General features: G+C 43.0%; 1 protein-coding gene across 1 annotated transcript; it reads left to right on the top strand.

Moving 5' to 3' along the window:
• Window positions 1–7872: 7872 nt before the first annotated feature.
• chrnb5b (cholinergic receptor, nicotinic, beta 5b) lies at window positions 7873–25317 on the top strand. Its single transcript, XM_076739686.1, has 6 exons — window positions 7873–8325; window positions 16692–16837; window positions 17012–17056; window positions 17451–17560; window positions 21859–22849; window positions 23176–25317. Exons 1-6 carry the CDS (start codon window positions 8274–8276, stop codon window positions 23329–23331), a joined length of 1500 nt encoding a protein of 499 aa, XP_076595801.1. The 5' UTR covers window positions 7873–8273; the 3' UTR covers window positions 23332–25317.
• Window positions 25318–27568: the final 2251 nt, after the last annotated feature.

Consider the following 27568-nt stretch of genomic DNA (forward strand, 5'->3'; position numbering starts at 1 on the left):
AGTGATTAATTAAGGAAGCTGCCACCTTTTCCCCCCGTCCACAATGAATATGAGTTGATCTGAAGAAACATAATGGCTGAGGCACAGACATGTCAATCATGGAACTGACTTTTGCAGGCAACAGCTCTCCAAGCTAATGAGCTCTTAAACTAACTGCTTTGTCACTGATGGGACAATAAGTTCAAGATATTTGTATCATCAGATTCTGTCTCCCAACTCTCTTGAACTATTCCTCTTTTGTGAGGTTGTTAATACTTGGACAGAGGAGTTAAAAGTGGATGGCGACACGCAGCTAATAGGCTACAACAGCTTCCTCCAGTTAGGACCCTGCGGCTCTGTTCCTCAAAGGTCAACACTGTCAGCACTTGCTATTGGTGATCTGAGGGTATTTTTGGGTCAAAGTTGAACTTGACCAAAAAATGTGAGCAGATTTGGCTGCTAGTGAATCCACTGATTCTGCTTTATTCATATCTGATCCTAACGGCTGAACTGTTTTATTTATTTTGCTGTGAGTGTTTTATTCAAATCTCAAAGTCATGAGACTCCAAGAGGTGCAACAGCCGGCTGACAGGCCTACTGTAAATATGACATCATACAAAGGGATAACTTCTTTGTGGATCATCAACATTCTTGGTATCATAAAAGGCCCCAAAGCAAAGCACCGTAAGCCTGCCATGCTGCGTTTGGACTGCAACAGCAACCTTTTCATGCTCCAGCTCTGACCTATTCCATGGGGCTTATGTGTTCAGCAACACACTGTAGTATGTTCTGCCCCAGATAATTACTTCACATCTTGTTCTTCACGCTGCGATGCAAGCTAGGTTCAACCTATAGGAACTGTAGGCTACTGATCTGTGGCGTTGGTAACAGAAGGGTGGAGGTCTTATCTAGGCCAGCTCTGTCCTTCTGGACTTGTGTTTCAGTCACCTTCTGTTCAATCAATTTAGGAAGACTGACTAACACTATGAAGTACTATATGCAGTATAACCTTAATTCAGACTGTTGATGCAGTGGATTGAAGTGAGCTCTGTTGAAAGTTGCAAACAATTCAATGACTTCTGCAAAAATACCAGAAACTGCGTTTGAACTTGACAGAACAATCTAACCTCTAAGCTGTTTTTGAGCTGCCGATCATATTCTTATGGAAGATGGTGTTTGCCATTTGGTGGGTTTCCATTCAACTATTTTTATGCACATTTTCATCAACAAAACTGTGGAAATCAGTTTGTCTGCATACAAAAACATCAGATCTGAGGAGGCTGTAGTCTTCCTCAATACATGAAATAAACATGAATTGTTTTTATAGTTTGTCTCCTCTTCTTCTACAATGATATTAATGACATCTGACTGGAGCATTAGTGCCACCTGCTGCTTATTTTGAATTAACTCTGATGAATCATCATAAAATTCAATTTCAATTTGATTTGCGTTATGTTTGGCTTAAAACCTGGCTATGTTATGTCAACTACACGGTTTTCCAGACCAGGAATGACCTCAGCTGCTCAACATTTTTAGCAAACATGGATACAAAGTTCTTAAATTCCTTGGAAAACAGCGACCAATGTACTTTGTAATGAGTTGTTTGGTCAACTGGTGTTTTCATTGTCAAAATTGAATTTTGAGGTGTTACATTTTGAACTCTTCATGACAACAAAGTCCCCGAGATTTTATGACAACAATTACTTCATGACTTAACTTATTGTTCTTTTTTTTTTTTGGTCTTTTTTGGCCCTCATTGAGCTGTATGTTCTTTTTCCCGATGCAAGTGCAATGTTTAAACCGGAGTCAGATTCCTTGTATGTGCACACATACTTGGCCATTAAAGCCAATAAAGACTCTGATTCTGCTTCTGAATGAATGCTGGTAAAGTGTATTTCCAGTTGCGGTTCTTTGGCTTTGGAGGTTTGCGCTGTCAGAAATGTTATATGATCATCTGAAGGATCTCTCTTCTTCACTGAAGCTTCGCATGCGTTGACCAGCTGTTGCTCATTTACAATCCAAGCATTAAAAATGGAAGGGGGGAAATGTCGCTTTAAGCCTTCTGAATCCTATCATCTGCAATTTAATTCAATTAGTAATGAGTGAGTAAGCGATCCACAAATGGAGGCAGATCCACCTATAGGATAATTTGGTTCACTGCTATTGAAACAGTCGAGTGCTGACAGGTACAAGAGTCATTCCAAGAGCAGAGCTACAGTATGGAACACTTTATTATTCATGAGCGTTCATGTTCATGTGAGTGCACCTGGAAATATGAAATGTAAAGCCACACCTACATCTGAACCCAACTGTGGCCATACTGATAGATTCAGATGCAAGCGGCCCAAAATGTATGCATGCAAAAATGCACACAGGGAGCTTTCAAGCCTTTCGTGGCCAATGAAAAATAAATAAGAAGTTTATTGAGAAAAATAAATGAAAACTCAAGACTCATGAATACAAATACATGAAATACAGGGAGACTCCAACTTACTTGATTTTTCATTTCGTGTTAGAATATTTAGACCAATCACTGACCTGCTGGGGTGCTCAGAAGGAAATATAGTGATCAATTAAAAACACGGTAACTCTATTTGTTACCAAAACATTGCCAGTTGTTTATGTGTGTGAACAAGTCCCTCGAACAAATACTGTTTTTTTTTTTTTTTTTTTTTTTATGGTATTTTAAGTCTTGTTTTCCCTGCTAGTTGTGGTGGTTTAGAAAACTCAAATGTTTTCTTGTGTACTGTGGAGAGGTGTGGGACTGTTTCCTGTATGTCCTTTGTTGGCAGAGGCTGGCCGTGGTTCTCCAGGTGGAAATTGGCTCCAACACAGCTGGGGCTCATCACAATCAAGCACAGCATAAAGTCCGTGGACTGCAGAGGACTCATTGCCAGATTGTTTCTGCTGCTTGGTAGTATAGTTGTCTGTTTACTAGCCCTTGCTCCCTGTCTGTGTGTCTGTTATTGAGTCCAAATCCTGCTGAAATGTAACACTAGTCTTATGTTGTGGCTTGCGATTGTTGCTTATTTTAGGGGATATTGTGCAGGATTTTTCTAACAATCTATAGGCTCACACAAAGGTCCCTGTCAATCATCACTAATGACCCACTGAAAGTGTGTGGTGATTTATTTTCTTATTTTCCTCTTATTTTGCTTTGTTCAGGACATTTCTGGGCTGCCACCTTTGGGCAGTGGGTGTGTAGCCCCCAGTCAGTAACAGCACATACATGGGACTAAAGGGAAGTCCCAAAAACTGTTAATGACAATTCCTGCACAGTATTCCTTTAAAATGGACTCGTGAAAGTTTACCTCACAGTGCATCATCAGAGTTGAGGAGACCAAAGTTGACTGTAAAGAGTTATGTGTGATTAGACTTTTAATAAAATGCATAGCTGTCATAATTCAGTTCACTGTCAGCCTATAACTGATTATTTTTTCCCTAAAATCAATAAACACATGAAAAATAGTTTGCCATCTAAACACATTAATACTCATAAAACACCAACTTTAAATAATTAAAATTAATCACAATAATGCTTTTGTAAATTAAATTCACTAAAGTACATTATCTTTAGTCATTTGAACTGCTTTCCCCTCATTTCTCCTCCTCCTCATCTTCCTCGCTCATCTCTGAGTGGAGAACGTGACTGTGTCACAGGAACATGTTGGATTGTGTAACGCTGTCATATTTCTTCAACACTACATGTGTGTGGGGTCCAAGCCTGTCAGATTGTTGTTGCCTCTGGATTATGTGCAGTGCTGAGTCTTCTTGGCCTGCAGTAAAGATGACATGAGAGGCTTTATGTGGAGGAGGGCTGCCATGGAGATAGAGCAGCCATGCATGCACACACCAGCCTGCACACCCTGAGCCCTATAAAACCATTTTAAAATTTGATCAACCTACATACTTGCATTTGAATGGGTTGAATCATTTGCTCTGAGGTGGATTTTCCACATCACCAAAAAGTTATGCAGCGTCTAAAGGTTTCCAATCTGAGCATTTAACCCAAGATTATTCAGATAAGGTCGGTGTGCATGTGGCATGGGAAATCCTGAACACACTTCCTAGACCTCCAAAACCTTTGGGGGCAAACCCGGAGCTCCCACAGAAACCCAACTTCCTTTCTGATGTCACAGAAAAGAAATGAGACAGGATGTGACAGAGCAGCAGGGACACTCGGAGACGTGCTCTGAGGCTGCAGGCTCCGTCAGAACATTTAATTGGGTTCAGCCACGACAAGATTCCTACAATTTTTCCAACGTTTTTCACCCACCCACCGGGAGCTCAGCGGGGGTTTACATGCCTGTTTGGTTTAAGAGAGATGAGAGGGGAGCGACAGGATATGCAGAGAACTCAAGAAGAAAGAGCAAAAGTAGTTAAAGGAGCACTGAGAGGAGATAAACGGAGGCGAAAAGCGGGAGCAGGCACATGAATGGAACAAGGGGACAAGAAGAAGAGGAAGAGTGCAAATGAAGGAGACAGAGACCGAAGGCAAGAGACAAAAGTGAGGAGCACAGAGCAGCAACAGGAAGATTAGAAAGAGATAAAGATAGACGATGAGATGTGTTCATCACTACACATCCGGGAGGTCCCATCATCCTGATTCTGGCCCACCGGAGCAGGAAAATGACCAGATGTGACAGGCTACCAGTCTGGAATTTAGAAAGCCCCATCTCACACTGTCAGTCCAAGACACAAATGTCCCCTAGTGATATGAATTTATGATAACATTTATGCAGCTGGGGAATCGCCCACTTCACCGGGGCACACCGTCTCTGACTGTGCTGCCTGCAGGCAAACAAACACACCGCTGGATGAGAGGGAGGCTGGTGAGGAGGCTCTTTGGAGAGGAGTAAGCTAAGCAAACGGAATCCACTAAAATGACATACAATATGATGATGCAGCTGTTGGGAAATAGATGCAGATGTTGTGAGTGTGTGGAGGAGGAGACACAGGGTGTAGAGTGTGTGTTTGTATGTTCGTGTAGAGAGGATATATTACATAGCCTTCATATATGGAGCTGTGTACAATGTGTGCTTAATTAGATTATGATGACAGAGTGATTTGGCTCAGGTAGACATCAGATTATCATTGCTGTAGGGAGTGAATTGATGAATGATGATGCGAAATGACACACTTCAGCACTTTGACTACCACTCTGAACCAAAGGAATGCATTTTATCGTGTGAGGAGCTCACGTGATGAAGTGACTGAAGTGAGGCTTCTTTGGAGTTTTTATGTATGGATATTTTACCTTTCAGGAAGCGACTGTTGTGCAAGCATTAAAGCTGAGATGTAAAGTCCTCAAAAGTGCTTTAGTGAAACCATGTTTATGGGTGTGTCTGTTATAGTGTGTTTGTGTGTGCGGGTGTGTATGTTATATTGCTAATTGTCCAGCTATCAGTTATAGTATTTCCAAAAAACGGGACCAAAGCGTTCAGAGATTTTATCCTTTGAGTGAGTGTATGTGTGTGTGTGTGTGCTTTTTGGCTGCCTCTTCAGAGCCCCAGCAGACCCCACAGTGAGCTCTAAGTAGCTCTGATTAAATTTGGCCTCCCTCTCCTCCTCTCCATTGCTTTTAGGATGCAGAGATAATGTTCATTAAGAGAGACGGACGGGGACTTTGGGAGGCGGATGTGCGCATGTTGCTGTGTGTGGTTGTAATGGGGAGTGATGGGAGGGTAATAGAATTTGGTTGCATTTGGAGATGTGACTGGGGGTTAATTTCATGGTGTGTGTGTGTGTGTGTGTGTGTGTGTGTGTGTGTGTGCATGAATGTATGAACCGTAAAATGCGTCTGTTGTATGAGGGAAGGAGCGGGGCCAAAGTTCAGGTGTGAGTTAGACACTGTGTTCCTGCATCTTTACTTGACTGCACGCGTTTGAGGAGTCACATATTGCAAAATGTTTGTTGAAAAATGTGTTGCTTTGCTCATTCCTCACTCTCAGAGACAGTCTGAATGTGGCTTCAATGAATTTTGACATTTTGGGAAACATGTTCATTTGCTATCTTGCTGAGAGTTACATGAGAAGATTGCCACCACTCTCATATCTGGCTGTTAAATATGATACAGCTGGAGACAGTTAGCTTAGCTTAGCATGAAGCCTGGTAGCTAGCCTGGCTCTCTCCAAAGCTAACAAAATCCACCGACCCGTATCTCTAAGTCTGTCCACAAACGAAAGGAAAGCAGTGAAGACAGAATCGGGGTTTTCAGCAACAGCATATATTTCCCAGCATATTCTCACTGCCGACTCCTCACATACGGAGGCTTGGTCAGGACTTCTTGGCATCACTTTTTAAAGCATTGGGTTCCCATTTAGCATCATTTAGCATCATTTTCCAATGTGCAGGCCTCCCAGTAAAGTTAGCAAGAATAACGTATGTTATTTGGTACATGAAGTTACATAGGTTATGTTACTTGACTTACAAAAGAAATGAAGACACACACACACACACACACACACACACACACTGAACATATTATCCTCTTCAAAACATGAACACAGTCCTCATGAAAAGGTTCAATTCACATTCTTCATCTCCCTTCTCTTCTTCACAATCTTTCACAGGCATTTTATTTCCTCTTTGTACTTTTTCCCTATTTGCTTCCTCCTCCCCCTCCTCCTCCTCCTCCTCCTCCTCCTCTATGTCCAGGCAGTGAAATAATTAGCTGGAGTCATTTTGTGGAGCACATTTAAGGCCACGTCTTCCTCCTGCCCTCCCCTCTGCTTATATCACCAAAGGGACCTCTGGGGTAGTTATACCGCATTGACGTGTGCAGAGCGAGGAAGCCTGCAGCCTTTCCACTCACACACACACACACGGACTCACACCCCTCTATCCCTCTGTAATGGCTGATCAGACCCATGACCCAACAGCTGAGGCTCCTTCTCCTCATTGTGAGCGGGCAATAAAAAGTACTGCCTGTCACGGTTCCCCTTTTTGATAAACGTTACAGTTTGACTCTCTGTACCCTGACAGGCTTCAGTTGGATGGTTGATGCAGATCTGATGTGCAGTTATTGTTTTTTTTTCCTCACTTTTATTGTTATTACCATGTCTGTCTTTGTGTTGCGATGTAACAATCAGCTTTTGGTAGCTTCTTGATTCCAGGATTGTCCTCTGGGTCAATGCTGTTGAAGAGTCCTTGAGCAAGACACCGTTTACCCACAGCTTCATTGTCCTGTAGCTGACCCTAACCTTTGTCCTCCCTGTGGTGATGGTGGTTGGGAAACAGACTGGACAATTGCCCCATAGGGATGAATAAAATATCACAGTCACTGGATTCTATTTCAAATGGCGGGCTGCCAAGTCCTAAAGGTTTTCATGGTTCCTGGTGGAAGACCCCCCCCCCACACCCTGATCTTTCTAAACCTCACTGAGGAAACAAACAACTGAACCACAATGTGCTTAATGCAGATAGCCAGGCCTTAACTGACTTCCTGCTAAATACCTGCATCCTCACAACTTCACTCTCTGGGCTTAATGATTTTTATTTTCTAATCAGTTAACAGATTGCAGAATTTAAAGGAGTAAAGTTTTCTGAAGTTTTAGCCACAGCTCAGCCAAAATCGCATAGGCTTCCTGGAGCTCCTCCCCTCTGAGCTTCATAAAAGTGTGTTTTAATTAACTTAAAGCGCATTTTCAATGAGCGGATTCTCCTTTGATTCAGTGGCTGCTGGGTATTAAATGTCTTCCCTAAGGGGGTTTCTGACTGTTATCGCTTCCTGTTTGTTGTAATGTCAAACTGTGTCGATCGAGACGGCAGAGAGTGAAACTGACGCCCGACGGGGGAGCGCACTGGGCGGGCTGGGCGATGTGAGCACCGGGGCGTTTAAATCTTTTATCTAAAGAATGGCCGCTTCGGCGATAACAGGATTGGCGTATCCCCACTAGCTCTTGACCCATATTCCCGAGGAAAACGTTGTTTGCATCGCTCAAGAAGAATTGAGGGGGGACTCTGTTCTCTACAGCCGCTTTCCGCTGCGCGCAATCACAGCTCCAGGACCAGCGGTGGAGTCGGTGCGCTCTGGCAGAAAGCGTCCAGCCTCCTCATCTCTGGGTTCAGACAGCAGTCAGTGTTCCTCTCCATGCCTCCAAGCCTCAGCTGCAGACCGTCATTTGCGGAAACCCCTGCAATGAAACCGCTGTAACCCAGCTTGTATTTTCCCTTTATTTTTTTTTTTTTAAGTTTCATTCTTTACTTACTTCACGTCGAGGGCAGAAAAGAGGAAAACGCACACGAGAAACACTAAGTTTTCGTGTGTTTGTCGCACTGGAGGGGAGGAAGCGATGGCAGCCCCGGTGAAAGCAGCACTGGCTCTCCTGGTTCTCACCGTGGCAAGTGAGTAATCCTCTAAAATCCTCCCGAAAAGGGACGGGACGGGACAGGGGGACCTCTAGTTTACGTATGGGGCTTTAATCACTCAGTCTCGGACTAGTCATTGCCAAATAGTGCACTCTCTCTGGTCTATGTGCATGTGATTTATGTGTAATATAAATGTCTTTTATATAAATATAAAGGTCTGTCTTATTAATGGTAGAAGTCTAATTTAGTATCACACGTGCTTTGTAGTTAAAACCACCACAACTCCGCACATGAGTGTTTACATTTAGGGGAAATGTTTTAGCCACATTTTGTACTTTACAGACAACACGTGATGCCGGAAAGCAGGCATAGTGGCATTTCCTTGCGTCAGACAGTTTAGCACGTGATTTTTTAGCACGCCTCAATTAACTAACTTGCTCTTCTTTACACAGCAAACCCACGGAGTCATTAGAAAATTGCTTTATATGCGCATGGGTGTGATGTGTGCGTTGCATTTTGCCTGCAGTCCTATCCTGTAATTTAAACAACAAATCCAATAACAACTTTGAACCATTTGGCGCCTTGGTTCTCTCATGATTCATTAAGCAGTTGGATGATGCAGCTGTAATTGCAGACACACGTGGGCGTTTAAATCCACTTGATGAGGTCTCATAATGGGGTTCTGTGGCCCTCACTGTGCCTAATGGCCTGCAGTGTGTGCCAAGGCCCGCTGATGGTAATGATGGGGGTCTAAATGGACTGTCGCTACAGAGAACCTTCAGTTAGTGCACTTCTGTCAGATGATGTGCAGTAGAAGTCGTATTTCTATCAACTGCAGGAACTCGTGAGGAGCTGTGTGTGGCCCTGAATCATCACTGGAGGGGAATCCCATTCAGGGGCTGTCCATGGTTCTGAAATGGGATGATCTGCTGCAGTGCTCTTCAGATTGACAGTGTGTTTAGATGGTTAGATGCATCTCCAGTGCCATAAACTCAAGTTGTTTTCATTGGAATAAAAGCACGCTGTGTGTAGATGATAGAAGCGTGAGTTAATATGGGGGAATAGCTAAAATTAGTTGCATTTCTAGTCAAAATTTTATGGCAAAAATGACCCAGTTGGTACAAATTCAGGAGATCTGAAAACAAAGTGGCTAATTACTGTATTGTATCTCCATAGCAATGTATAGTTAGTGAGGTAAATTCATTTAAAAGACACTAAAACAATAGAAACATGAGGTTCATCATGCAGATGAGGGTTAGTTTTTACTCTCGTCTCTCTTGTTCTTTTGCCTTCCTTTATGACCTCTCAACTCTTTCTTCAGCCCCTTCCTCAACATTATAGAACATATGCATCTAAGTCTTGCACCTGCAATACACAAATCCTAAAACTTAAACTTTTTGTAACTGCTTCATTATTGATGAACCGCAACCTGCAGTGAAACACGAGCACAGTGCATTATTTTGCCTTTTGGTTCATATTTGTCTGCTGAGATAACCCTGATTACGTAATCATCATTTTTACTTGATCTTCTCCTTTCCTTGAGCTCTTTGTTGGTCTTTTCTGTCTTACTTGGACTCTTTTAAAGACTCTTTCACTGTCACCTGTACTCTGTCTGCTGCTGATGCATTGCATGACTGTGGCTCTGTCACTCCTATCAAACTTCACCATGACTGCTCCAGTGAAATGACGAAATGCGGGCAGCCACTTTGTTGGGATGTATTTGTCTCTCTCTCTCTGCCTACTCCTGCATGCCAATGTTTTTTCTGTATTTGATCTGATATTTTTCCTCTTCTTCTCTTATGCTGTCACTTATCTGACACATTGAGTTCCTCATCACGCTCCCCCTGTCTGCTGTCCTCTCTGTCTCCCGCAGTATCAGCTGCATGCTATAATGTGCTAATATGTACTACAGCTACCCCCAATCGGATGTTTTGCTCATTAAAAGCTTGCACTATGCCTTGGAGTGCAAGAGGATAGCGTGTGATTCCCCCTCACACAACCCTGACTCTGCTTCTCTGCAGCCTAGGGGTGAAACTTTATATGTGGGTGGGCAGATATATGCAGCTATAAGTTCAGTCCTGGGGTTATTCTAAGGCTGTTGATTCTCACGAGCTTAAAAACTGCTTTCTCATAACTGCAGATGTGTGTTCGGTCAAGTGGGTCCGGCATCAGTGAGTCAACACTTCATAGTAAACCATTAGTCATTGTGTTGGCACACTTGTATGGATGTTGGTCTTTGAATGAGAGAGGGAGGCAGATGAATAGAGAGATCAAGGCGGTTTCCAAGAGAGCTGCATCAGATGTATTTAAAAGAAACTGCTGCAAAAATAAGCAGCATTTACATGTGAGGGTGACACAGAGGGAGCTGAGAACAGAAGAAAGCCACTTTTCCTGCTCCAATTGTCTCTTTTCTGTACTCAACCTGCACATGTTTCTGTCACTGCTGAGAAGAAAAGAGCAAACAAAGCAGGACAGAAAGACACGAGGGAGAGGTTGTGACAGATAAAAAAAAATCAATGTAGTAGAAGAATAGTCGGTTTTATCCTCACAGACGAAAGGACTGTGTGTGATGATGAAAAGTTTGAGGCCGAACAACCGATTAAAATCCCAAGAGACACTAAAAAACACAAAACTCTCTCAGGCAGCAGACACACTGTGAGCAATGTGAAACATCTCGTTGGAGCTTGGACCACGTGGCTGCGGATGCGTATGAATGGCACATGGGTGTGTTTTGTAACATGACTGATACGGGCAGCGCACTGAGCAAAGACAGCTGAAGCCTAAATTGTTTTGGCCTCAGAAAGGCCACCCCAGATGGCAACGCATTGAATAATTCACCATCCTAAAAAAGAACCTACAGGATGCAGAATTTGGACGCTTTTTCTCCTCAGCACACTGGACTGACGACACAGCCTGTCCATCCATCTGCAACACCCAAACCCGGCCGTGTGTCCGAATGTGACTGTTTGACATCTTCATGATCGAGACTGCGTGTTGATTCTGATCTGGTTGCGAAAGATTCGGAGAGTAATTTTTTTATTGTAGTTGGGTCTCTGCTTGTGAGATGATGGCATTTTTATTTTAGCGGCGATGAATTATTGAGGTGTGGAGAGTGCAGCGAGCCGGACAGGAGTGTGTGTGTGTGTGTGTGTGTGTGTGTGTGTGTGTGTGCATACATGTGTGATGAGACCTGCTGGTAGACTCCCTAATGCTCCGTCTCTACTTACATCAACCTCGTACGCATCTCATTTTAGCCTCATCTACTGTTTTAGCATTTACTGTCCAACCCCATACCTTACATCACTCTATACAGCCGACACCGTATTTCTCCAACAGCCGCAGTCCCTTCCACTGGTCTCATGAAGTCTTTTGTTTTTGACAGTTTAGTAAATTTTTTAGTAATATTTTATTTTTATGGCAGCCCTTTACATTTTCAAGGCAGCATGACATCTATTTCTCTCAGGCAGCCGGAGAAAAGTAAAGGCTGAGTCCAATTCAGTTCACATGAGATCAAACCACTGTAAAGACGTACATTTACCCAACAGTCTCTCTAGTATTCTTTTTGTCCACAGTCACCTTGTTTCACTCTCTGAAATGCTTTTCTGGACATCACTGATTTTTCTCTCACTCTGTACTGAAAAGTGTTGCTAAGATGTTCAATAGCGAAGGAAAGCAGACCGCAAGAAAAGTGAAAGAATCTGAGAGCAGGCATAAGAAAAGTAAGTGACTTTGAACATTTTTCACCATTGTTTTCTTAAATGATGGTATAGATTCAGCCCCAATTCAGCTGTAGTCAGTTTGGAAGCAGAGCGTGTTGTGTTTTGTGACGAGAATGTGGATTAATGGTAGTTCGGATAAAGAAACGTGATTTTAAATGGTTCTTTTGCCGTAGTTTTTCTAACTAAATCAGTATCTGCCTGATATTAAAAGGTGACTTGAATGATTTAGTACTGCACTTTCAAAAACTCAATGCAGCAGAGGCTGAGGTATCCTGATTTATAGTCCTGAGTATGGGTCAAGCTCCCAAAACACTGGATACTACATTTCCCATCATGCAACCAACACCATCATTTAGTTCGGCCCTCCTAACCTGGTAAATGTCCTTATCTGTTACACTCCATGAGCCTAATGGTAATGCAGGCTTTCTGTTCTAAATGTTTAGATCCTACACTCAGACCGAGATCACCCTGATTTCATCATCAGGGTTAGATTATTAGAGTGGAGACACAGAAAAAAAAAGCCTGCATAGTACTCGTCATGATGAGTAAAATGAATCACACCTTTGTTTCATACTTAATGACAGTACATTTTTCCATGCTTGTAGTTGTTGTGCTGTTTGCTGCTGCTTGGTGGTTTAACAAATCCTGCATTTAATGAGGCTTTAATCCAATCAACCAAATCACGGTGACAAATAAAGCTGAGAAGCAAACAATGAGCTGGACCAACAGGATTTATAGAAAATGTGGTTTCAACTCCCAGGCTACCTAAATCCTAAATCCACACCAGTTGCTTTTAATTGTTGCAGAAAGCCTGTATGCCTTATGCAGCAGTTTCCTCCCTTACTGTATACAGGCTGCGGTCCTGTCAAGTACACGTAGGAGTCATTGATTTCTCATGAATCATTGCTGTCATACAGTATGACCCTTTTTTATTCGGCTCACATTACAAACAAACAAGTGAAATGTGAGTATTTTGTCCTCAACTTGATAACTAGGCATGTGCTGCCTTTTCATAATGTTTGGAATATGCTGACTGGATTTTGGGGTTTGCAGTCCACTGAGAATCCCACAACTGAAGCACAGCCTCCTTGTCCAATACGACATTTATTGGATCAGATAATTATACTAATCTGGGAATTGTTTTGTCTCATGCTCCTTTCTGTTTGCTGTGTTTCTGTCTACAGTCCTCTTCTCCTCCGACGTGCCCCTTTTCTTCACATCCTGACAGTCAGAGCTTTGTGTTTCAGAAGACATTTACGGTACCCTGGAGGTTTAGTGTCCTGTCATAGTTGCTCAGACACTGGACACTTCTCCCCTCTCCTCTCCGGATTGAAGCCTGCTGGAGGTTAATCTAGACTGACCAAGTGCAGAGTATATCTCTCCTCCCTGCACCTGCCTTTAAAGCTCAGTGCCTCTTCTGTTGACGTTGATCCTGGCATGTTTCAGGAAACATTTCTCTTGAATATGTACTGATTTGACAGCTGGCAGCATTGCTGAAAACCAGTGCAAGTAAAGTGCCAAAATAAACAACCTTCACAGTTGTGCAGAGCTGCGAACTGCACAGTTTTGAGATTTCTGGACACATCTGTATTGCTGATGTGAGTTCAGACGTGTTTGTTGGAGTTAAACCTCGTCATACAGCTGTCATATGTCAGGTGAGGATAGTGTCAAACTCCACAGCTTAGACTATGAAGGGCAGTTAGAGGATGAACCGCTGCCAAAGTTACACAGCTCTGCTCCAACTCTTTCATTTTTCAGTGGTTTAATTGTCAAATGGCAGACGTATTATAGGTAGAATCAGTTTTTTGTCTGTTTTTTTTGGTTGGTTCAAGGCAAATTTCCCTTGGCAGTCCACAGTTTTCTCCGTGTTCGCTGTGGTCCTGCAAGGCCGTGGATGACTCAACTGAAAACAGACGTCACTTCAAGTAGGCTAAATAACAAGAGGACTGACAATTTTTTCACTAAGACATCAACACAAACTCTTTCTACACTCGACTGGACACTTGCTGACTCATCAGCCTTCTGAATTTTGAATGGCTGTTTCCAGATGTAGGTCTCGTCTCAATGCTAAAACTGAGCCTGTGGGATGCAGCCTGGCTGTGTGAGGCTTGTTTTCCAGTGAATTCCATGAAAGCAACTGCGCATATGTTTTAAAGATATCCTGGCTGAATCATCGTGGGGAAAGCTGAAGCTAAATCTTCACCTCTGAACTGAATAAGACTGGAAGTAAACTCAATGATGATGCTGTAATGGGTGTCCGGAAAAAAAAGAAATAAAAACAGAATTCGAATCCAAATGCAGACCATATGAAAGGTGGAGCTGGTGCAGTTCAATGAATTCACTAACAACAACAAACCAAACAAATCACGCATCCAGATAGCCAGTATTTTTTTCATATTGTAACTTTGTGTCTTTATGTTGATCTTATGGTTGGATCCAGGGGTATTGGCCCCAGCTGGCCCCTAAGGTGTCCCTGTTTGCTTCAGAGCAGTTTATAACTAGCTAATGTTAATGCTTGCTCAAACCCCTTGATTTAGAAATATCCTAGATACACCCCTGGTTTATCTATTCAATACTCTTGACACCTGTTGGATGTCTGTCTGTCCTGGAAAAGGGACCCCTCCTCTAAAACTCACCTGACTCGACTTATTAGTGATATTTGTAACATCTCAATCAAGCAAAGTGTGGTCACAAATGCATGAAAAAAGAGATAAATTTGGAGCTGATGTGCAAGCAGGTTTGGTGGTCAGGTAATAAGAATTGATGGGACAATCTGTCAGGAAATACAGATGACTGGAAAACTGACAGCAGAGGAAATTCATGAGAGATTATTGTTTCTACAGTGCTAAGCTGAGCTGAATGTAAAGGGGCAGACAAAAACCTCCATACTTCTGGAGATGAGTTACTTTTTCAGCTCTCTGGGTCTTATTTGTGTTCCCAAGATAACGAATCATGACATTAAGATTAAGCTTAATTATCATGCTTTATGTAACACTCTTTTTAAAATTTGGAGGCTTACTGTATGGTGCTTTCGGCTGAGATATCTGCAGTATTGACCTCTTATGTAATCCACTCCTCTCTCTTATCTTTCTTGTCACCCTCCAGTTTGTACTGTCCTGTTTTTTTTTTTCAGTTTATTTTATGATGCACAAACAAGGCCGTCGCAAAAGCCTTCCCGAAAACAAGGGACACGAAAGCAAATAAAGAAAAGAAACGAAAAGGAAAGAGCAGGTACAAGACAAACACAGGAGAAAAGGCTTTTAAGGGAAAGTAGTGCGTGTGATACAGAGCGCCTGTTTGCTTGTAAGGGACAGAAGAAAAACAGGTTATTAAGACTGCAGATGAAACTTCAGGTCGTGATAAATCCAGCTAAACATTTCGGGATTTTCAAACAGAAGGACAGCAGATATGCAGATATAATGAGATGGAAATCAGAGCCTTTGTTAAAGTGTTTGAAAGTTTGGCAACATCTGTGTATCAAACCATCCACTATCACTGAAGCTCCGTGACCCATCAGACACCGTTCTATGTTGATTACAAGGGTGGAATCAGCCCTGCGGTGGCTCAGTGAGTATGTGTGTATGTTCAAATGTGACTCATTATTGTCATATGGACTGACTGCAGATTGCATGCATTGTTACTCTCATTACACACTCATTACATCTGAGGACATGCAGCATGTTACGTCGCTGCAGCACCTAATTGCTGAGACCTCACAGCACGACATTTAAACATCGCTTCACCACCTACTGCTCTGAGCATGTGTGTGCTTCTGTTATTTTGTTTTTTCTCATTATGAACGTGTTCAGCCATACGGATGATCAGGAGTGTGTCAGCAATGATCAGGGAGCTGACTCGGAGTCAGATGAGAGGGTGTTTGTGAACAAAGTCAGGCTTTGTTTCAGTTCTTGTCTTCAAGGGCTTTGATTAATGCCCAATACAAGTTTGATGAACGTAACGAGAAACTCTTTGAGACCAATGAAATGAGGTGAAATGATTTGCGGCCCCCCCTCTCTTGACAGCCCTTGCCCTGAGTTTGACACCATTGGCCTCAATTTTCACCCATTTGAAAGGCGCCCACTGTCATTGCGCAGTTTATTTTGAAATCAGAGCCACTTTAACCTGTTCACTCTAACTCAGCAAAGCAAATCAAAGTAATCAGAAATCATATCTCTTTCAGATGTGATTGCTGCAGAGCTCGAAAGTTCAATTCAAGGGTGCATCAGATTTGGGGTTTTTGACACTTCAGTGGTTATGTTCACCAAGTGGGAGATATTACAGCTGTCTCAATACCTTGGAGGCTGACTTGGACATTTTTTAAGCTGTTTGTGATGGTCTCCCAAAACATATTATATAACGTGGATTTGGCAATATGTCACTGGACAAAGTAGACACAGACAACAATGGAGAACTAACAGTTGTGTTTTCACTCCAAACTGCAGACTGTTTGCCGTCATGGTACATGCTTGGTCATGGTGGTGTGACCAAAAATGAAACTGAAACCTGGGTTATATGAAACATATACATCTAATTTGCAGTCTGTCACTTCACCACCATGTTAGTACATAACACAAGTACTGATCCATCACATGTAGCCGCTTTCCAGCTCAGTTTTCTCTCTCTCTCTCTATCTCTCTCTCGCTCTGTGTGTGTGTGTGTGTGTGTGTGTGTGTGTGTGTGCAGCTGCCTTGTGTGCGGAGGTGGAGGAGCGACTGGTGAGTCACCTGTTGTCACCGGAGCGCTACAACAAGCTGATCAGACCAGCTGTCAACAACAGCCAGCAGGTCACCATTTATATCCAAGTATCTCTGGCACAGCTGATCAACGTGGTGAGAAAGCACGCGCACACACACACACACACACACACACACACACACACACACACACACACACACACAAATCCTAATCCATGTACGTATGCTGTTATCATAGAAACATATCCTACTCATTTAATACCATGTCACCACTGTCACCCACAAGCCTTCTGCCTGTCTGTGTTTCAGAATGAGCGGGAGCAGATCATGACCACCAACTGTTGGCTCAGTCAGGTTTGTGTCCACACTCCTCTCTCCTTCTCCTTTCTGTGTGAGTGTGTATTTGCGTGCATGGGGGGGGGTCACACTATGTCCGAACTCCAAACCTCTTGGTGTCTGACACATACAAACACACATGCAGACACACCATCACAGATCTGGCTTTGTGGTGGTGCAGCAGTTTAAGGTAAATGTACAGAGACATTCAGCCTGGTCACTGGTGAGGCCGGCTGATGGCACCAAGGACTAATGTGTCAGTGTACAACTGTTTAAAATGCATTTTCACCAGATAGGGCCTGACTGAACCACTGTGTATTCATGACCTCATGTGTTTATGTATGTTTCTGGTTGCATGACTTTGGAATCAGTTTCTCTCCCTGTGTGTGTATATGTGTGTGCGCCTCATCAGGTATGGAATGACTACAGATTAATGTGGGACCCTGAAGAGTACGAGGGAATCAAGAAAATCCGGCTCCCGTCGCAACACATCTGGCTGCCAGACATCGTCCTCTACAACAAGTACGTCTGCTTTGTGAAGACAGAATTAGTGTGTGTGTGTGTGTGTGTGTGTGTGTGTGTGTGTGTGTGTGTGTGTATGTGTATAACTAAGTGATTAAAAGAGGCGCAAACACAATGAGCAACTTTACTCAAAATCCTCATTTTCCTAAAATGTTTTCTTATATCCTCTTATTCCTTCTATCCTCTTATATTTCTTTTTTTAAATCCCACATCTCACCTCTTTTAGGATAATGAATACAACCAAAAGGTTTTGTTAACACTGTCTAGACTCTCTGCAGACACTACGGACAGTCTCATGACGATGAGTGATCTTTTAAGGGATGAGAGATTACAGATTTTGCAGAGAAAGTGTCACAGGGACATATTGAAATGATAAAATCTGCTGGGAAGACAACGCTGCATTTGGTTGCACCTCGATTGACTGAAGCATTAAGTGATCATATCTCATGTTTACATTTGAGCACAAACACGTATTATCAGCAGTTGGCTTTCACCTTACAACAACCACACAGAAATTCTCCTGAACATGAGGAAAATTCGTCCATCAAACATCCTAAATCTTTGGCTTTGCAATGATTCTGTTTTATTTTTATGAAAACATGAATGAGAGATGTTCACCCTCTGTGCACCTGACTGGACATGTTTGCACATGGAAGATACAGAAACTATAAAATATTCCAGTTTATTCCAGCATGCCTGAGCTGTATTTCACAATATGGATTATGATATATACATTGGATCAATATAATCAAATCGTAGCTGTGGTGGAAATTCTTGTGAGCTGAAGGTAGGGGAAATGATGGCTCAGTGTCAACTGAAGAGAGCAGCTATACCAGAGTCTCTCTCCCATTCACAGGAGATAACAAGTCTTGGTAATGATCTCTACATGATTTATTTAACTGAACAACTTGTTTTACCTCAAAGTACATTTGTGTTGCAGCAACCACCTCTTGCAGTGTATTATGGACCCCCTTCTCATCTGTCAGAAGTTCCAGAAAATTTGTGGGCTAAACACAAAAATCATGTGGGACATGTAAAGTCTGCTGTACCCCATCAGGTGAAACTTAAAGCCAATGCTAAACTGTCTGCAATTAAACAGTATACATTACCTCAGAAAGCCATAGCCAGAATTGAGGGTGTGATTCAATCCCTTTTAGATCAAGGTGTGTTAATTGAAACCACCAGTCCATGTAACACACCTATGTTGCCAATTCCAAAAGCAGGCCACCCAGGTGAGTGGTTGTTTGTCCAAGATCTGCAAGCCATTAACAACATTGTGATACCGATTGCCCCCCTAGTTCCTGACACTAATTCGATTTTGACTTCATTGCCTTCTGATGCAAAATATTACACAGTTTTGGATTTGTGCTTAGCTTTCTTTTCCATTCCGCTGCATCCAGATAGCCAGTATTTGTTTGTATTTACCCTTAAGGGTAAACAATACACGGGGTGAACATTGGTGCAAGGTTACCTTGAGAGTCCAGTGGTGTACGTTGCAGCATGATCTGGAAGATTTGGAGTTGCCAGGGGGAAGCACTCTCCTGCAATGTGCTGATGACTTGCTGGTAGCTTCTCCATCAAGAGAGGCGTGTCGCTCTCATTCCATCTTGCTCCCGAAGAGACTCGCTGAGTGTGGTCATAGAGCTTCCTTGGCTAAACTGCAGTTTTGCCTGTCAAAGGTAGCATACTTGGGGCATGTTATGAAGGAACCATTGTGCTGGCACGATTGCATTGTTCATGTCCCTCATGCGGTTCTGCACATCCTGGACACGGCTGCTACTCAGCATATGACAGCGTCGCGCTGTTCAGGCTATGAAGCAATTATTCTTGCCCCACATTATTTTTGCACGCTCACCACCTTTGAACCCAGCTACTCTTCTTCCGTTAACTGATGATGTTGAGCATGATTGTGTTGCTACATTTGACACTAGCACATCCCCAAGACCAGACCTAGTGCAGACACCAGTACCAAACTCTGATATGATTCTATACACTGATGGCTCAGCCTGTAGACCAACGGATAGCACAGTTCTTGCCAGCTATGCAGTGGTGAATGACTGGGAAGTGTTGGAAGCCCAAGCATTACCTAATGGTACTTCAGCCCAGGCTGCAGAATTGTGGGCTCTTACTAGAACTTGCCATCTTGCCAAACATAAAGTTGCTACTATCTACACTGATTCGAGGCATGCATTTGGTGTTGCGCATGACTTTGGTCAGTTTTGGAAGATGAGAGAATTCCTATCTGCTGTCTGCTAGAATGGCCTCTAAATATTATGTTATTGTGTCTCTGTCTGAGGTCTCTGTGTTGTCCAACCTTGAGACCTTTGGGTGCCTAACTGTACAGAAGGCCTGTGATAGAAAATTCCCTCACAGTAGCCTTTACAACCAAAGTGTCACCACAAATCTTTGTACTATAACACAAGCAAACTTACTAACATGGTTAAACTGGACAGCAGGACAGCATCCCTTTAGATAACTGCATATTCATGTTCATTGAGAAAGCGTTCACAAAACAGTGATATGACTTTATTTTGACTTTGTGTGCACATCTTAAAATCATCTTGCAGCTGCACAGTAAAACTGCAAAGGAAAATCAATACATGAGATTGTTGATGCTGTAATTTGTTCATTCAAGAAGAAATTAGCCCCACTGCCTTGATGTTAGCTGACAGACACAAAGGCTTTTGAGCCTCACCTCATCTGTCACCCATGTAGGTCAACACCTGGGTCTTTTTTTTCTCCATTTGCTAGTTTCTTGTATAACATTAACAGTTAACGTTCATTATTAAAATGTTAATATAGGAGTCTTTGCTCAGCATTTTACTGTGGTGATATGTATCTAATAACTGGTGGATATTAACTTTCAAACTCTCCAACTTTGTAGCATAGTTGAACTGACTTTGGCTGAAAGTGAATTGTGCACCATGGTGCACTCAGGTGTTCTGAGGGACCAGGGTGAAGGGCACCAGCATACAGGAAGTAAATGGCCCTGGTGGTGTAACTGTTTTCTCTAGGTCTGTGTTCAAGGTCAAGAGTGAACTTGCGATAGTTTGACAGGCTCACAGTTGTGTAGATTTGTAGGTTTTGTGTATTGGTCAGCAGTGTTACTCCAATGTTTATATAGGACTGGTAGGCATTAAACATTTACAAATACAGATTGCTGGTCAGCTAAAGATCACATAAAGAGCGTAATGGCTTAAGAGGCCAAATGACAGGAGATGATCAGCACTACTTTATGGTCCAGGTCTCTGACCAAGTCTGGGGGGACCAGAGGTTGCAGTAAGCAGGTGGGGCCACTGCATTTTTAATTAGTCTGCATATTCACAGCAGACCCAAAGCATTAGAGACCGAGTGTGATGGTTGGATTCCTGACCTACTTTATAATTGATAGGCCACTTATCTATAATGCATCACCTGCAGCCTTGGTGAAATGAAGGAAAAAAGTCAGTCTCAGCAGATTTGAGGTGAGGGGGGTGGTTGTTGTCATGTTGCTGGGAAGTGTCCCAAGTGGTTCCTTCCTTCAGAGGATAAACACATCTTTTGACTTTCAACACATGTAACTGTTGCATGTGTCACCGCTGCAGACGCCCGGTAGCAGTCATGAAAGTATCTTCTCAACACACTTCGAGTCAGCATAGTCAACTGATTTACTTTATGCCTCTCAAAGTATTGCTGTAACACTGATTCTGTTGATACTGCATACTCAGGTACACTAATAGGATGGCAAGTTCAAGATGATTAGATTTGAACTAGTGACATTCAGTAGAGTGAGGCTGTAAGAAAGGTTGAGGGTGTGGACGAATCTCCCGGTTAACAGCGTGATGGAGCGTAGAGTTCAGGCAAAGCACTGAAGTCACACTTGCATTAGCTGCTTCATTCACACTTCACCATTGCTGGCTGAGGTCACCTGCTTCCTCCACCAGCCCAACCATCTGCATGTAAAATTACCTTTTTGTATTTTTGATTTCAACAAAATGCAACGCTCATATATGTCTTTGGTGACAAGGAACCCCAAATAAACCCTTTTTAAATCAAACAGATGCCTTTAATACCTTTACAGAAAGGTGTGCAGGAGGTTTCCTTATCAAACCAATGCAAGGAGCAGCAGTGCGACTCCAACCTCCTCACCCTCTTCCTACAAGGTTTTGCATCAGTAATATCACATATGGAGATGGTAGAGATGTGTTTGAATATGATTTGCCATCCTTACAGTAATTGGTTTATCCTTGAATGCTTCAACTTTATATTTCTTTATCTTTCCTGTCTTTTGCTTGTCTCCCACCTTTCCCTCCGCTCAGTGCTGATGGCACCTATGAAGTCTCCTTCTACTCCAATGTTGTTGTCTCCAACAACGGCGAGGTGGCCTGGCTCCCACCAGCTATCTACAAATCGGCCTGCAAAATTGAAGTCCGTGATTTCCCTTTTGACCAGCAGAACTGCACCCTCAAGTTTCGCTCCTGGACCTACGACCACACTGAGATTGATCTCATCCTTCTCAGTGATTTCGCCTCACGTGATGACTTTAAACCCAGTGGTGAGTGGGACATTGTTTCGCTGCCTGGACGCAAGAACGAAGACCCTAATGACATCAGGTACCTGGATATCACCTATGACTTTATCATCAAGAGAAAACCTCTGTTCTATACCATCAACCTGATCATTCCCTGCATCCTGATCACGTCGCTGGCTATTCTTGTGTTCTACCTCCCGTCAGACTGTGGTGAGAAGATGACTCTCTGTATCTCTGTCCTCTTGGCCCTGACTGTGTTTTTACTCCTTATCTCAAAGATTGTGCCACCCACGTCTTTAGCAGTGCCTCTGATTGGGAAGTACCTGATGTTTACAATGGTGCTGGTCACCTTCTCCATCGTCACCAGTGTTTGCGTGCTCAACGTGCACCATCGGTCTCCCAGTACGCACACCATGCCTCCTTGGGTCAAGCGTGTCTTCCTCTACCGGCTCCCCTCTTACCTCTTCATGCGGAGACCCGGTAGCTCCAACATCCGCGAGAAGTTCCGGAAAAAACACCAGCAGCGATCGTACTCTGACCAGAAGCTGCGTGGAGCGGACGGAGGGATCGGAAGTCAAGCAGGAATGGCAGATTCCTCCTCATCCTTCTTTGTGAACGAGGAGTCGGCCAAACGCTACGGTTGGAAGATCAGCGACTTGTCAGAGAACACAGAGTTTAGGAAGAGGATGACTCTCAAGTGCAACATTGACGTAGAGGATGCGGTGGATGGAGTACGCTACATCGCTGAAAAGATGAAGAGCGAGGATGATGATGAAGGGGTAGGTGTATCTAATAAATCTCAATATGTGCAGCATGCTTCTAAGGCTTTTCTGTCATCTGTCATACAGTTCATTCAATTCCATTCTGGCATAAGCTCTTGCTCCATCATAAGGTTGACATTTCTGGTCCTGAGTGACACATCTTCACATCTATTGAATAGTTTGATATAAAATTTGGAGATATGCACAATGCCCAGACGATGAGTTCTCATGACTTTGCTGATGCTCTGACTTTGCGTCTAGCACTACGAGCAGGTCAAACTTTTCATATATGCAGTGAAATGTCTCAACATTTCCGTTTACATTTACCCCCCTTCTCACTGCAGATCATTGAGGACTGGAAGTATGTGGCCATGGTGATCGACCGTCTCTTCCTGTGGATCTTTGTGTTGGTGTGTGTGGTCGGGACGGTGGGCCTCTTCATGCAGCCTCTCTTCCAGAGTTACAACACCCCCATTATTGATGATATGGACCATAACTGAAATCTGAAACCTGAACTTTGACCTCAACAGGACCCAGACATGAACTTTGAGCCCACCCCCCTCCCAGAAACAGAGCTCTGACAACATTTTAACACATGAACTCACATGTCCGCCTCGCACCACATGCTCACTGGGAAATGACAATTATGCACTTTAACTCTCTTCCACCACCTGCTCCCGTCCTTACTTTCACCCCTGTCCCCCATGTGTCCTGCCATCCTCTGCTCCATGCATCTGTCAGAGGAACTGGGATCTATTTATTTCAGTTCACTAAACAGGTTGTTCTGGTTTGTAACAACTGGGTCACATTTTCATAGTTTTGTCCATCATTCGGCAGAGAGGACAGTTGATATAGAGGCAGACGTGGGGAGGCAGATGGAGGTCTGACATGCAATAAAGGTCCTGCTGGAGCTGAACAAGGGACGCTACACATGATATGGGCCCCAGCCACTTGTTTAGCAGGACCCCGAGGTTAGTCAAACTTATTTGGAAGAGAAAACATAGGCAAAGAGTAAATTTATAACCCAAAATTTCTGTTGTAGCATCAGTCACAGTTTACAGATCAACTTCCTGGTTCAACACGAGCTTACTTACACACTACCTTACTTTTCCAAGCTGTACCTGCACACAGCAAATACTTCAGTGACATCATAATCATAAGAAACGATGGCCAAAACTATGAAGACAAGACCCAAGATGCAATGAACCAGAATTATATTTTAATTCAAAATGTTAAAACAAACCATCTGTCAGTCATGATGCTCTTTCTTGGGAATCGATATGGAAGCAGTTCTCTTGTAACTTTATTTTAAAAAGAAAACTTCTATCTGAAATGGTCAAATTAAAAGTGTGTTGACCCCTATCACTGTTCACAAAGGTTTACGTGGCCAACAGCAACTCAGGACTAAATTTCTTTTTTCTGTACAGAACAGACTTGGTTTCATTCTTTGTGTCTAAATCAAATTGTAATGGTCCTAAAATAACATTGTGGAGGCTAGCATGCATACGACGAAGCACTGTTTCTGTTGTTGTCGACTCAAAGAGAGAAAAGAGCCCAGAGATGAACAAAGCCACAGAAACTCACAAGCAGACTCATTTTGCATATACTGGCCTCACATTGACCACACATCCCTTGAGGAGAAGAAGATGAATCCCTTCTGTGTAGATACATAGAAGAAGATCACCTCCCTTTTGCCAATAGCACACATACTGTATGAATTTCTAATATTTGCCTTGAAAGCGAGAGCGAGAGGGGACATGAAACAGCTGCTGGACTGCTCAAATAATAATGGATGGGTGTGTGAGGGGTTGCCCAGCCTGTTTTTACCCTCACACACAGCTCACTGTGTGGACCTGAAATAATAGACTCTTCAAATCTATGACAAGCTGCTGTGGTGTTTAAAAGCACCCATCTTTTAAATGAAGGTTAGAGTAGTGATAGTGCCATGATCACTGGGCTGCAGTTACTCACCATGCTTCTTTTGAAGGTACAGTACTCTGGTGTCATCAAAGCAATGCTCATCAGCATCCATCACCAAGGAAACCAGCAGCAATAATATTGTACAGTATTTTATACACACTGACCTGGACGCATAGTAGCCAAACAATCTGGCATTTCACTTGCTTTATTTTCCATCATATTGTATGCTCGAATATCGCAGCCTGTTCTCAGAGACGTTACTTGAAACAGTGTCCAGCCATTATTTCTCAGAGGTATTATAACATGTCACTGTCATTATGCACTCATCTGTCACTGCTACCTACGTTAGCCAAGGAAAAGCTGTACTGTACTAATCCAGCTGTGTTGATTTCTGTCATTTTGTTTTCTCAGTGGTTGGAATCAAACATATAAACAAACAACTTTTTTTTTTCTTCCCACTGGCCAGTCATGTTGAGTTTCATCTGTCGCAACAGTAAATGCTGAAATTTATAGGAAGGGACTGAGATGGCAGCTGATGTCTTGCTAACTGGATCAATAAAGGAAAATGAAAGCAACAAGTGCACCTGATCAATCACATGAACATTAAAGGTGCAGTCAGCGATTCTAATCCAACACACTTTTTTGCAGATTGGGTGAATATCCCCTCATGGTCCAATTTGTGTGTGCACTGAAAAAAAAAATCTGGTGTTTGTACACAGCTCCACAGCTCTGTAAATGTGACACAAAATGGCTCAGATCGAGCCACATGAGACTGTTCCAGCCAATCAGCAACAGGGGGCGTTGGTGCTTGTGCACAGGGCAGGACAGGGGGAACGGGAGCCGGAGGGAAGATAAGGGGGCAGTGAGAGGCACATGCTAACGTGCTGAACGCCACATTCAGATATCAACAGTCTTTCTCCAGAATTGCTGACTCCACCTTTAAAATCCTGCTGTCTTTCATTCAGCCTCATAAAAATGTCTCAGTTTCTATATTAAGCTGTATGTGAGGCTCCCTCACTCTCTCTCCTGCAGCTCTTTGCCTCTTATTTGGTGTGTGTTTAACAGGTTATTTGAGTATCACCTCATTAAGGACGTGACAAAGTAAAAGCTTAAACATCCTCCAAGCTCCTTTCTGCCACCTCACACATTTTTAGCCACGTTGAGATGATTCAAAACTAAGCACAGTCTCCGGGCACTTGGCATTTTGGACAGAAGTTTCAGGAGTGCTTGTGTATGCGCTCTCTGTGCATGTGTGTGTGAACTGTCCGGAGCCAGAGCTAAATGTTAGTCAGCTGACTAGGACTTCATTAGGCGGTTTTATATCCCCGGGGTTTGTAACCTCGCCTTCTGTTAGCTTAAGATGGCAGCGAGGCGGTATGAGTGCTAAAGGGACACAGCATGTGAAGGAATACACACATGCACATTATCACAAATCTGGAAAATCTTATGTGTTATGAAGCTTTCTGCTCTTTATCAGATGGCAGCTGCTTCCTGAAATGTGGTGTGGACCTCAAGAGGAGCTGCAGGCATCAGATAAAGCTGGATATTTTGTTAATTACATGCCACGATAATCACATTTCACACATTCTAACTTTTAAGTTAAAATTTGCAGCTCAGTCACTGTCGCAGAAGGCCAATTAGTATTTTAACTCAGTTGTAGTAAATAATGTGAGAAATTCATAAACACAATCTCTGAAAATAGCGGCATTAGGTACAATTCTGCATCACATTTTTCCAAATTAGATGTGGTTACAGTTTCCATTAGTGTCTGCATGGATATTTAAAGGTCCTTGATTATTTGTTTTTCCAGAACACAAAAGTACACAAGCTGCTGTTTTCCACTAACCGCTGCAGCTTCCTGCGGAGATATTACTGCATCATAATTTTCCAGCTAATATCATATCAGTCACACACACACACACACACACACACACACACACACACACAGAGTCAAACAGTGACATAATCCTACAGATGCAATGACAGCCATTGAATTGGAGTTGGGTTCAGCAATTATTGCTTGTAGTCGTACACCCATCCTCCCCTTGTACGGCTCATAAATTAGATACTTGACATCGGCATCAATTTCCATTAAGAGAGTGGCCTTGTGAGGGTGGGGAGGTTTAGAGCGGCTGATGGGTTGGTGTTGCCGGCGAGTGAGTTAATTTTGCCTGAAATTTATTTCCATCACTTTCTTTTGCATTCTTTCCTCTTTTCCTTTAATTACAAGTCAGCAATGGTGATTCTTAAAACTCACCAGAGTTTAAGGACAGTCATTCACTATATTAGAGAGTGTTTATTTGCTGCCATTAAGTCTCTTGCTGCTAGCTCACTCTGTTAGTCTGGAGGGAGTAGATTTCCACGTGTCTGGCAGCAGGGAACTTCACCAGGATGCTGTGTGTTTACAAGGAGGGTGTGCATCGAGGTTTACACTTGCAGTAGGAGTGAGCCTTTATTGGAAACGCAAGAGGGCTATCTCTCACCTGTCTCTGTCCTCAGAAAAGATTTGAAATATGCACACCTCCACGAATTTGTTTGTTAATGTGAGTATATCAAATTGAAGCCAATAGCTTGTGAGTACAGTGACCAGGACATGGTCTTTATTTTTTCTCTGCAGAGTCCAACCAGGGTCAAAACCACTGATAAAGTTTGTGTGGAGAAGTAGGAAGATTTTATTTCTCCAGGTAACTTCTCATCGTTTGCCCTTTCTACCAGTTACAGAATGGTCATGAAAAGAATTCAAACTGGCCTTGACTGTTCTTCAGATGTGACTAACTTCCCTCAAACACCATTTGTTTGTTTGTTTGTTGACTGTGA

The sequence above is a fragment of the Chaetodon auriga genome, chromosome 9 (genome assembly GCF_051107435.1).
Source record: "Chaetodon auriga isolate fChaAug3 chromosome 9, fChaAug3.hap1, whole genome shotgun sequence".
Taxonomy (NCBI): Eukaryota; Metazoa; Chordata; class Actinopteri; order Chaetodontiformes; family Chaetodontidae; genus Chaetodon; species Chaetodon auriga.

Bases quoted from the DNA above. Each gene is read 5' to 3' on its own strand.
- chrnb5b (XM_076739686.1), top strand. From the start codon at position 8,274: ATGGCAGCCCCGGTGAAAGCAGCACTGGCTCTCCTGGTTCTCACCGTG. The intron at 16,838-17,011 runs GTGAGAAAGCAC...TCTGTGTTTCAG, and splicing joins TGGCACAGCTGATCAACGTG to AATGAGCGGGAGCAGATCAT. The intron at 17,057-17,450 runs GTTTGTGTCCAC...GCGCCTCATCAG, and splicing joins CCAACTGTTGGCTCAGTCAG to GTATGGAATGACTACAGATT.